The 13,740-nt window shown below is 34.4% G+C and overlaps 1 protein-coding gene across 1 annotated transcript in view; it reads right to left on the reverse strand.

The window, feature by feature from the left end:
* The window catches only part of UQCC1 (ubiquinol-cytochrome c reductase complex assembly factor 1), a 95,315-nt gene that overhangs the window by 64,449 nt on the left and 17,126 nt on the right, over positions 1-13,740 (reverse strand). Inside the window, exons 3-5 of the mRNA XM_090286309.1 lie at positions 10,369-10,464; positions 9,378-9,485; positions 3,558-3,630 (exon numbers count right to left, since the gene is read on the reverse strand). Of these exons, the coding sequence (XP_090142435.1) occupies positions 3,558-3,630; positions 9,378-9,485; positions 10,369-10,464 (277 nt within the window). The remainder of the gene's footprint in view (positions 1-3,557; positions 3,631-9,377; positions 9,486-10,368; positions 10,465-13,740) is intronic.

Below are 13,740 nucleotides of genomic sequence, written 5' to 3' on the forward strand. Positions count from 1 at the left end.
AAAATGGAGAGAACAAGAGAACCTACCTTATAAAATTTTTGTGAGGATTAAATAAGGCCTGTAAAATGTTTGGCAAAATGGTTAATATTTAATAGGTACTCAATAAATATTCACTATTGTTATTTTTCAGTGAGTTATTTAAACACTAGGGGTTAAATTATCTTTGAAAAAACTCACTAATTATTTAAGACTGTGTCAATAAAATGATGAACTCCAATCATTGACTCATTCCTTAAGGAACCTCCTCTCAAACGTTATGTGTTAAGGCCTACCTACAAAGGAATGTGTAGACAGCAGTATCGAATTAAACACAAACTGTACTGCCTGGCCACCTCTGATCCAAAGTGCTCTTCAAAACAGAACTGATCTCCAAAAGACCAGTTAGCAAAGCTCACAGAGGATGTGCTCATTTATGCACAACAATGGGCTGCTAAGGTACCTCACCAGCCAGAATCTCTGGATCAAGATCTTTGAACACTTTGGCTCTGCGATGGCAGTCTACTTTGGCATTTTATGGGGGCCTGTCCAAGAGGCGGATACATATGTTGCTCACTCGTAAGGACACTGCAGGCAAACAATTCAGCCTTACACATTCTTCATGAAATAGCACTGGCCTCACTTTTATTGGAGTGGGGATGAGGCTGATAAGCTACCTGAGGCTCTCTAGTCTTTTAAAAAATTACTAAACTCTCAGGACTCTAAAAGTCAAGCACTGAAATACCAAAACCCAAGGGATCAATGGCCACTTGAAAGATGTAATATAAATATATAAGTAAGTAAATATATATATATTCTCCTCTTTTACTCCAAATCTGGCCTACTCTTTAGACTCTAATATGAAAAAAATAAAAGTCACTCTTATTATTTTATAGCTAGATATTCTTTATCCACTTTCAAATGGTTCTTTTCAGATTGGTTCCCCTTTTTTATTCACTAGCCACAGTTTGGAACCACTTTGGTTTGATTTTAAACATTTATTTTATCTTTGATCTTAAAAAGAGGGGAAGGAAGGTAGAAAGAGAGGGTGAGAAACATCAATGTGAGAAAGAAACATTGATCGGTTGTCTTCTGTATGTGTCCCAGAGGACTGAACCTGCAACCCAGGCATGTGACCCAACCAACTGAGCCATACCGACTGGAGCTTGGTTTGATCTTAAAATGTAATCTACTCACAAATGATAGATGGACCACAATGGAGCATAATACAAATGAACATTCTATGGTTCTAAAAGGCAATTATCAAATTGAGTCTTAGAAAACCTGAAGTAAGTAAGTGTGGTATCACAGAAAACTGTTCTGCCTCCCTAGTTAACTACTTCATAGGTAAAGCTAGGGCAAAGTTTGCTGAGAAGCACACACTTGAATATATATAAACATCAGTTTACTGTACTAATAGAACACCTCATAGGGAGTTCTCATTTAAGTATGATAAAATACAAAAATATTTAAATGAATTACAATTTCTAATATGCATTACATTCACTTACAAACCATATGTTATAGTGGGAAAATTCCTGGATTTTAAACCAGATGACATAGGGTCAAAGTTGGACCAAGAAACTTTGGGCAAGTCACTTAGCCTCTTTAAGTTTCAACTGTTTCTGGAAATAAAACAAAAATAAAAATAAAAATATAAGCTCCCCTACCTCACAAGGTTTTTAACTTCTAATGAAAAAATATAAAAGTATACCATGTAATTTAGAATTATTAGTATGTATGGTAATAATTTTTATAAGTAGTTTATAACAGATTATAAACTGAAACTTAAATGTTTCATTATTTAATATATTAACCCAAGAATCTTCAATAATGAGGACTGGCTAAGACAAAGATAACTAGTAAACATCACTTCAAGATAATTATAATAAGTTTCTGAGTTATTTATTAAATCAAATATTAAATAGATGTCTGAGGATGAGGTTTTAATACCTGATGAAAAATACTTAAGCACATGGATTCAAGAAACTACTTTAAAAAATCCAGCTTCTGGTATTAATAGTTTCTTCATCAGATAGAGAAAAATTTTTTTCCTTTCACCATAATTTTTCCTAAAATGAGAAACTGCTCAAGAGTAAAACGAAACAGAAAAGTTTTCTTTCTTTACTATGAATAAATAAGAAATGGATGGTGGATACTAAATTAGAACGACAACTTAGTTTGATATGTTTAGTTTCTAAAATAATATCAGTCTGCTGAAATAGTGAAAACAAACAACCCTTACATTTGGTTTTTTAAAACACTAGAATAGTTATTAAATAATCAAAACTGCATCTAGCTTTCTTTATTGTTGCTAACATAACTATAGACAAATATTTTCTGTCTGTGAAAAAAACCAAGTATAGGTGTTTGTTGCCTTGAGGATAATGGCTGTTCGCATAGACATGCCTAACACACATTTCCTTCCAAAATTTGTAAAACTAGAAATGGCTTAGACTGGCTCAATGACTTTACAAGTACCTGCTTTAATTAACTTTGTTCATAACTACAACAGTTTATAACATCAGAATAAATACTCTATACAATCAATCTCTAACAGTGGTCTAAGCCAGTAATACTCATTTGGAAAGCATTTTGTCAATGGGATATAAATAATAAAATTATATGTGCCTTTTGACCTAATAGTCCTTCAACAGAAAAAAGAAAAATCATGAGGCACATTCCAGTATTGACTAAAACAATTAAACACTAGAACTAGTCCTGGCCGAGTAGCTCAGTTGGTTTGAGGGTTGTCATGGTGCTCCAAGGTTGTAGGGTCAATCTCTGGTCAGGGCACACACAAGAATCAAACAATGAATGAATAAATAAGCAAAACAACAAATCAATGTTTCTCTCTTTCTGTCTCTCTCAAATCAATCAATAAAAAAAAATATTTTTTAACTAGAAATAAAAGACAACTGATTGACAAAAAGTTCACATCAAAATGGTAAGTGAAACATCTAGAATATAAGAGGTATGTTTACAATGAGTACATATTGTTATGTAAAAAAGATGCATGTGTAAAAAAGCGGGATGTTAATGTCAAAGTACTAGACCAGGATTTTCAATCAGTGTGCCGCAAGAAGCACACTGGTATGTCGCAAGAATTTTTAAAACATTCAATACCAGACCATTCAGTCAGGTGCACTGACCTCTTTTCCCTTAGATTGTGAAATTAAAACATGACAACAGACAACACAGTCACCCAATGTGAATGAATCGAAATTATACCTATTTTTTTTATCAGATCAGCAAAAAATATATTTTTTTGGTGTGTGTGCCACAGAATTTTAGTAGTCTAGTAATCAGTTTATGAGATGAAAAATGGTTGAAAAATCACTGTACTAGACAGATTTTTAGGGTTTTTTTCCAAATTTGTTAAAATGTTTTATTTATGGGGCTCCTCTGGTCTTTATTTATGCTATTAAAAGAGAAAAATTAGCAGCTTTTATTACACATGTTGTGAAGGAAAAATGATTTCACTAGTGACTTTAAAAAAAATCTATCCTATTAAGAAACAACCATAAAAATAAAAAGTAAATTCATTTTCCCTTCCAGAACTATCAAAAACAGTAACTTACTTAGAAAGAATTCCTCGAAGTCAGTTTTCTTCACACAGCTACTATACATGCGTAGTGCCGCAATCTTAATCTTCTAGACAAAGAAAACAAAACCAAACTCAAGACACGACCAAGTGGATGTTCTATTGCCATTAGACCCAGGTCAGAGAACCTCAACTAGAAGGAAGGGTCCAAACCTGTCTCTAGGCAATTTAATAGCTAAACAAACACAAGATATTTCTTTCTACTCTTAAAGCTAGTAATTCATACAGACTTCACACAAGTTTCACATTTCAGGATTTTAGCATGAAAATGTCAAAAAGGTTTTTCCAATATTTAAATAACATCTCTCCTTTAATTCAAGCCCATTTCACCACATGCAAGCCTCTGAACCTGTTCCACACCAGCCACACTCATTCTTTTTAATCTGAAACCCCTTATTATTAAAAAATCACCCATTCTTCTGACCACAATCAATCAAACAAACAAGCAAAAACCTTAATCCTTCAACCTTTTCTCAGAGGCACAGCTATCTATTCTGTGAGTCTTTTTTTCTCTTGGAGGAGAGGTCATTTTTTTCTATATTTCTCTAGTTTTATAGTTAGCTGATTAACAGAAGATTGTGTTTATAAATAAGAGTTTCTAATGAATGTAAAATACAGTAGAAGGGCTGACCTTTTACTATTTTCCAAAGCACTAAGAATTTTCTTAGGATCTTGATCTGAGCGGTAGTTTTAATTAATTCACTGAGCTGTAAACTCAAGATTTGTATATTTTACTATATGTACATTATACCTTAATGAAAATATATCTAAAAATAAAAAGTAAGTTCTTTTAAGAGTTGAACTGTAGATCTACAGACCAACTCAGTACTAACTAAATAGGATTTCTAAGGACTTTCAAAATAGTTCCTTAAAGATACAATAAACTAGCACATCAACAAAAGGCTTGTAGAAGTTTATTTATTCTTAAAACACCAGAGGAAATTACAAACTCAAATATGCACAGACTGAGAATGAAATAGCAACCAAAAACAAAAACAATCTAGAATTTTAGTAGAGGTGTATTACTAAGGTTCAAAGTCACCACAGATATATCATATCCAATACTATATAATCTTCATATTTCTCTATACTCCCTAGAGTGAAGACAACAGACTTCCATGGGCAGAAATGACCATAATAAATTAAGAAAGGATTAAGTATCTGATTGTAATTAAGATTTTTTTATTTGCCAGTTTGAGGCCTGTCATTATTTCAAGGCTTTTAGTATAAAGCTCATATAGGGAAAAATGGAACAGAACATGTTAACAAGCGGAAATCAGACATACCTCTATAAGGAGTAAATCAGATATACCTATATAAGGAGTAAATCAGTATTGGGAGTTCATGATTAAACAAAACCCATGGTACACTAGAAAAACAGCAAATTAAACCTAAAAGCAAGCATAAAGAAAGGTATAATAAAGACTAGGAGCAGAAATCGATAAACTTGAAAACAGAAAAATAATACAGAAAATCAAAGAAGCCAAAGCTGGTTCTTGAAATATCAGTAAGACTGGTAAATCTTGACTCAGACTGATGAAGGAAAAAAACAAGAAAAAGAGAAGATACAAATTACCAACATCAGAAATCAGAGGGAACATCACAAATCCTAAAGATTTACTAATAGGATAATAAGAGAATATTAGGAAAAAGTTTAGTTCAATACATTTGATCACCTAGATGAAATGGACAAATTCCTTAAAAGATACAAACTACAAAAACTCATTCGAATAAAAATAAATAAATAAGTAGTCTTATATTAAAGAAATTGGATTTGTGGTAAAAATCTTCCCCTAAAGAAAACTCAAGACTCAACGGCATTACTACAGGATTCTATCAAACAACTAGAGAAATGATACCAAATCTACACACTCTTCCAGAAAACAAGAGGAAAGAACACTTCCCAGATCATTCTATGAGACCAATATTACTCTGATATCAAAAGCGAAACTACAGAACCAGAGCCTTCATGAATATAGAATCAAAAATTCTTAACAAGATATCAACAAATAGAAACATCAATATTTAAAAAGAACAATATATCATGATCAAGTGGGATTTAACCCAGGAATGCAAAGTTGATTCAACTTTGCAAATGAATCAGTGTAATTCACCATATCAGTAGGCTAAAATACAAACCCATTTAACTTCATTAACACCTTCAGGTTCTTGGAAGTATCTGACACAGAACATATTATGGAAAGCAATGATCCATACCATCACCAAACTAATGATATCCTAATGATATCATTATCCTAAAACTTTGGCCTTGACAGGCCTATTCCTATCCTTGAGACAGGGAGTTTAGGACACCTATTAGCTAGCTCTTTGCTTCATTTATTGAATATCTAACTCAATCCTGGCTTTGATTTGGATGCTGGGAATAGAGCAGCAAACAAAACAGCCAAAAACTCCTGCTTTTGCCCTGGCCAGTATGGCTCAATTGTTGGAGCGTTGTCCAGTACAAAAAAAGGCTGGAGGTTCAATTCAGGGTCAGGGCACATACCTAGATTGCAGGTTCAATCCCTAGTTGAGGCATGCATATGGAAGGCATCACATCAATGTTTTCTCCCTCTCTCTCTCCCTTCATATCTTTAAAAAAAAAAAAAAACACTCTTGCTTTCATAGAGCTTATAGTCTATTCAATTATAGACATATTTACAATTTCAAGTAAAATTCCCAATGGCTATTTCTTGATTTTTTTTTTAACTCTGCAGTTCCCTTCAGACTGATATATATAGAGTCCTCTAGGTTCATAATTAATCACTATGCCTAAGGAAAAAGGCAGACTTGTGTCCAAGGCCCAAATCTTTCCTTGAGAAGGAAGTTTCCCCTCACAACATGTTCATGAAGAAAGCATTCATTACAAATAATGAAGACTTCACCAGATTGGCCAGGTATTTATACAGGGCTCATGCTGTGGCAATCAGGAGCATTTTATAGTTCCTTACTTTTCCTACAGCGAAGCCAAGCCTTTATACTTGGGTGAACCATTTTCCTGGACAAATCTCTAAAGCAAGTCCCTAATACCATCACATAGGGACTGGAAATAGCAACTTAGGGAAAGCACCTCTTCAAGATTCACATGTTAATGCAAGTTAAGGAGGCAGGAGAACTAAATTTCCACGCAGTCAATATGTACAATTTATTCTGGTCCTCAGATGACTTGGTGTTTATTTCAGTCTAACTTTGGAAGATTTCATCAATCTACCTGACTAAAACAGAAACACTTAAGAAAGCTTTAGGAAATTAAAATCAGCTCTCCCACTAACATGCATTTTGTCCCATCTTACAACATGAAAAAGAAATCTAGTAAAAGGCTTACACCAAGGGAAAGGATTTTGAAGACATTTGAAGGTTCTATTCTCTACTGGAATTCTTTCTATAGCATTCCTAATCCAGTCAACTACCTGGGCCCCTCTTCAGATAAGTCCAATGACCTTGTGAGGCTACCTATCCCACCAGAGGACAATTCTTGTTAGATTTTTGTTTACTGAACTTCAGTCTGCTTCATTTAACATTCATTAAACATCATCTGCTCACTGCAATGCATCAGATTAAGTCTCTTCATTTTCTTTATATTTGCCCCTCAAATACCTGAGAAGAACCATCATGTCTTCCCTCTTCCTGGCTAAGCATCCTTATTTCCTCCAACCATTATTCATTCGACACAGTTCCCAAAGCCTTCACAAGGCTCAGTGCCTGTTTCTGAATGCATTATAGTTTGTCAGTTGTCCTTCAGAAATGAAATAATTTTTCTAGTTAAATGCTCATCTGGAAACTGCCTATTCTATGACACGTGGCTGAATCTGGTAAATGTTGTCTTTGTCTTACTTGATACGGCTACATAAAGATAATGAAAAAGAATGATTGTTTCAGGATAGTCAAATAGGTAAGGAAAAGGTACATTTAAATTCCTAAATATGAATCCAGAAGAAAAATGAAACTCCAAATAAAAACATTACAGAAAAAAATGGAGGAAAAAAGGTTGATACTGCTGATGTGGACAGACAAACAGGCATTTTACTCTCTGATCAAAGGCATGGAAAAACCCAAAACTCAAAGAGTCTTACCAGTGCAATCCAAAACAAGTATTCAGCCACAGATTTCAGAGTCAGCATTTGCTGAAAAGGGCTCACAATCTTTCAAAAGGGAAAGTTATACCTGCATTTTCCCACTTAACTTATACTAGAATGTCATACTTTGATGTTTTGATATCACAAATTAAAAAACGGTTAAAGCAAGTAGACACTGCCACATCACAAAAGATTTTTAAAAGGCAAATATTAGAAACTTAGTTGAGATCACAAGGGAATCAAGAAAAATCAGAGGCAAACTTAAGCTAAAGAGGTAAAGCAATTTTCTGGTGGTTTAGTAATCCTCCAAATGGTAGCTAACTTTCACTCTGGAATTATATAAAAAGCACACTAGACAAAGAATATAGTAGCAAGCAAGTGAAACTCAATCCTCAAGAAATGAATAAAACAGTCACTTTTTTCTTCTCTTTCTTTCTGCTCTCATTTCCTTTTTAACTAATTTCTGATTTTCAAACAAAACACATTTTAAGTTTTTCAGTCCAAATGCCATAATCACAACCATTTCTTTTAATAGGGGAAAAGATTCTGGTTAACACCATTATCAAATACACCAATGATTATCAATTGTCAAAGAATTAACATGTAGAAAAGATAATTGTCATGAATGTAACTAATATTTCTTCGATGATTAAGGAGGAACTCCATAACTTTAGGGTCTCAAGAATATCATTATTACCTTGTATGTGTGTTATTTTCTATACTTTTCAAAAGTCCCTTATAAATAAAATGCCTGTGGAACCACTGTTCACTTTTCAGAATTTATGTAAAAGGAAGATTATAGAGAGAGGCATATATTTGGTACTAGTGAGAAGTGTTAGGAAGAGAACCAGACATTATAAGAAGAAACTAAAAGTAAAAGTCTAATAAAATTGAAATTCTAATTTGAATCCAACTTGTTAAAATGGTGTAAATGGCATTATTTGGTACTTTGGGCAAAACTATGATTTTATCTAGAAAATAAGTTTATCCAACATTCTAACAATTTCAAAAGGCCCTTCTATCATAATGGTAGGAAAAAATTGGTTATACTAGAATATGACTGGAATGAGAAAAACCAAACGGCAAATGTTTTATTACTTAAATTGGTTAGAGGTATTGTTTTAAAAATCTAGGGGCAGTATGCACCTAATGCAGAGATGACATTCATTAGTTTATAGCAACTACTATATATCAGATAACATATTAGGCCAAGACTTGACTAGGAATGACACAGCTAGCACATATGCCTCCATAATAAGAATTATAATAAATCAAAGACATAGTTAATTTAAAAGATGGTTATTAGTAAAATTTTAAAGAAAGTCATTATAATGATCTAGTGAAAATCACTTACAGATATGGACAAAGTAATGCTTCCTTAAGAACACCTTTCATCAAAACATCTGGCCCATCTATTTCCTTAGAACTCATCTATATGACATATCATGTAGCAAGAACCTGGAAAGCCCAGTCTTACTGGCTTGCCTGCTGCTGAGATACTTCTAAGGAATCTAGTAGAGGGAACGGAGGGAATATTTCAGTCCCTCATGCTGTACAAATCTGACTCTGAAAAGGGGCAAGGGGACTACAACACATTCTGAAGCTCTAAAAATAATATATGAATTTCATGAAAGCAAAGCAAACGTTTTAAAAAATCTTCTATAAGGAGTAGAAAGCACAAAGCCCAAAAAGAAAAATGAGAAGAACTTAAAAGCCTTTACCCATTTACTGTATTTCAAAGGTCCTGTGAATCCCATGGCTTCTATTATTTTCGTGAAGGCGCCAACCTTTTCCTCAACAGGCTGTGTGAAATCCTTGGTACTAGAAAGCTATTTAACCAAAAAGAGAACCCAAATTAGTGGCAAAAAAAAATTGTTTTATAAAGAATGCTTTTGTTTCTCATTAGGTCTAAGAGCATTTTTATTGCTTAGGGTTTTTTTTTCAACTAGAATTTTTAATTCTCATTTTTCTGGTCATCTCATCACTCAGTGCAAACATATCAGGTCCTCTAAATTTTAAAACAAGACATACCCACCTCACTGACTATATGCATATGAATCCATGTCTAGGAAATGATCAATTCAGGGTATTAGAATAAAAGTTCTACAGAAAAGAGTACTTCTAAAAGGAAATCTTGACCCCCCCTCCCCCCATTTCCCAAAGAACAATCCTTAAGAAAAGGAATGTTCTATGTCTATTGACATAATAGGAAATGGAAAGAAAAATAATGTTTGAAAAGCACTGGATAAATGTTCTTAGACTCTTGTATTTTCTTAGTATAACAAATTTGATTAATGTCTATATAAGATATTGACCCTAGAAGTTTGCAAATAACCTCCAAGGAAAACCTGTTCTAATGCTAAGCCTCTCCAGGCAGGGTTTATAACCAATAAGAAACTCTCCAAAAAGTTAAATATTACTTTATTTTTAACATGTAAAAAATTCATACAGACTTATTTCTCTATAGCTTTTTCCAGGGCAGAGAGTACAATGGAAGAAGCAAAGAACATGGGCTTGGGAGCCTTTGCAAGTATTCAGTTGGTCTGTCACTTACCATCCTTGTGACCTTGGACAAACCACTTCACTTTCCTGGGCCTCACCTTCTGCATTGGATAGAATTCCCTGCCTCATACAGCTAACGATTTTGCTGAGATTCCAAGGACACCTGTGTGAAAGCACTCTATACACATAGAAAACAGTAATAATTCTCACCTTATTTGTGGTGTGATACTTCCTACTCAGCTGTATGTCTATTCCAGGAATCTGTTCTGATCCACCACATGCTAGGGCCTGGCTCAGCTGGGGCCACTTGGGGATTTAAAAAAAAAAACACACACAGATGTAAGCAACACAGAGCATTCACTTACAGGGTTAATCTAAGCAGAGATGCTTCAAAGTAAAGTCTATAGAATCTTTCCAACCTTGCTTAACCCAGTTCCTGGTGATCTGGTCACCAAAAGGATTCAAGCTTGGCACCTAGAATGTTGTCGGGTATATGGTAGCTGCTCAATAAATATCTGTTGAATAGTTGAATAAATAAAAGGATTTGGCCCTGGAAACCTGAAACTAAATAAATCTGGGTTAACTCTAAGAACCAGAATTTCAATAAATACCTACTTAAATGTTGGCAACAGTGCAGTACACAGAGAGAAAAAACCAAAGACTTTCACGTCAGTCAATTTGAAGCTTAAAACCTGTTTTTGCCACTTAAAAGCTAGATGGCCACGGGGAAGTACTGCAACTCAGCTGTAATGAGGGCTGAAGGCAATAACACAGTAGTAACCCCCTTATCTATGGTTTCATTTCCAGTGGTTTCAGCTACCTGCAGTGAATGCAGTCCAAAAACATTAAATGGAAAATTCCAGAAGTAAGCAATTCATAAGTTTTAAATCGCACGTCATTCTGAGTCGAGTGATGAAATCTCATGCCTTCCCACTGCATCCCATCTGGGACATGAATCATCCCTTTGCCCAGTGTACCCACACTGTATACGCTATCTGACCATTAGTCACTTAGTAGATACACTGGTCATCAGATTGCCTCTCGCAGTGTCACAGTGCTTGTGTTCAGGTAGCCCTTATTTTACTTAAGAATGGCCCTAAAGCACAAGAGCAGTGATGCTGGCAACTAGGATATGCCAACGAGAAGTCCTAATGTGCTTCTTCCTTAAGTGAAAAGGTGACTAGAGTATAATAAGATACTTTGAGAGAGACCACATTCACATAATTTTTATTACAGTATATTGGTATAGTTGTTCTATTATTAGTTATTGTTGTTAATCTCTTACTATGCTTATTTTATGTATTAAACTTTATTAGAGGTATGTATGTATAGGAAAAAACATAATATATATAGGGCTTGGTACCATCTGCAGTTTCAGGCATCCACTGGGGGTGTTTGGAACATATTCCTCGTGGATAAAGGGGGACGACTGTATATGTAAAATGCCTTTTACAAAACAGATACTCAATAAATAACAGAAGCTTCCATCACCATCATCATTATCATCATCATTGTTCAGATCAGAATTGCCTTCCTTTTATGTTCACCCATTGCATTTGAAAGTATTTTGGCAATATAATAGCAAAATTATTTATAATTATTATGTGCCAGGTACTATGCTAAGCACCTTATACGTATACCTTATTCAATCCTCACCATACCCCTATTAGGTTGGTATTATTATAATCAAGACCAATAAAAATAGTTTTGAAAACAAATTCCTAAGGGAAAAAAACTACATGCGGAAGGAGGTGGTTAATTAAAGTAAGGTACTCAATGGAAAATCTGGTAACCACTGAGATTTTTTAATAGACTTTATTTTTTAAAGCAGTTTTAGGTTCACAGCAAAAATGAGCAAGAATTACAGAGAACTCCCACACATATATCCACCCCCTAACACACACACCACACACACCACATCACCTGCTATCAATATCCCCCACCAGTGGTGCATTTGTTACACTCAACGAACCTACACAGACACATCATTATCACTCCAAATCCGTCATTTACATTAGAGGTTATTACTTTTAGCAACATGAAAAAAAAATGTATAAAATTATAGGTAAAAATATGAATGCATATGGACAAGCCTGGAAAGGAAAACACTGATATCAAGTTATTTTGTTAAATTAGTAGAACTATGGATGAGTCCAAGAATCTAGTTCCCAAGCTTTCAATAATATTATGTTATCTTTACAATAGAGAGGGGTGGGGAGGGGATAGGAGGATTACTCCTTCAATTCTGGCTTATTCCAAGAGGAAATGAGACACGTAGAATGAAAATAATTTTTTATTAATTCTAATGATGAAAAAATGGAATTTCTAATTGTGGAGAGTTACTAGTTACTTTTCTTCCAAACAAGGATATTAAAAGATTAGTCAGGACTCTTCTGGTCAGTCCCAAGGACACTTAATGCTTTTATTCATAGGTATCAAGCAGGCTTTGTAAACACAGACTAAACACAGAACACCTCCCATTACACCACATACCTCAATGTAATAATCCATCGAAAACACAAAACACTTAGATGGGTTCAAAAAACGCAGCCAATAGCAGTTTTAGCTTTGGGGAGAGTTCTCTTCTATTAAATTACATAATTCTTCTCTTTGCCCATAGCTCCAGGAGTAACCAATGGATTCCTTCTATGACTATTTCACCACCTGCTGTATTTCTGCCCCACCATTATTCCTGAGTTAACATTTCCCACACACTGAGTTACTGAACTGCATAGGTAACTGGTACCAAGGACAACACCTAGCTTCCCCACACCTAACCACTATAAGCACACACATTTACTTTTTTGTACCCCTGTGCCCCCCCCAAAGATTCCCTTGACTTTTAAAGACATCACTTTTTCCTTTGTTTAAATTTTTAAAATATCAATAATTTCTGTAAAAGAGAAAAATACCCTGAAATACTAAATGTCACCTTTTTCAAAGAGGCCTTCTCTGATCATTTTATCTAAAATAGTCTTTATCGCATAGCAGTAATAACCTGTTCATTTTATTCCCAGTACTTGTTACAATGTACAATTATATATTTATTTATGCACTTGCTTATTTTCTATCACCACTACCTAAAAGATCCATGAGATCCAAGTACAGTACATGGTACACGGGAAACACTCAAATACTTGTTGTATAAATAAATGAAAACACCTCTATGGTTATGTCTTACTATTTCCTTCCTGCCCTTGCATGTTTCATTCATCCAACCCCTATAAAATGCCCAGGATATGTCAGCCCTTATACCAGGATTTAGGATACAAATAGAATCCCTATCATCAAAAAGCTCATAATCTTGTGGAGAAGAGAAAGAAGACTCACTACACAAGAAAAAGAACCAAATACCACATTTTAAAGGTCACCTACCACACACACAATAAAAGGCTGGCAAGGATACAGGGCAACTAGAACTCTCATAGACTGCTGGTGGGAGTGTAAAATAGTACAATCACTTTGGAAAATTACTTGGCAGTATCTACTGAAAGTGTAAATACGCATATCCCATATGACTCAGTGATTCCATTTCAAATTATATACCTCAAAAAAAATGTGTATATATGTTCACCAAAAAAC

This window comes from Furipterus horrens, unplaced genomic scaffold (genome assembly GCF_987537825.1).
Source record: "Furipterus horrens unplaced genomic scaffold, mFurHor1.1.pri manual_scaffold_8, whole genome shotgun sequence".
NCBI lineage: Eukaryota > Metazoa > Chordata > Mammalia > Chiroptera > Furipteridae > Furipterus > Furipterus horrens.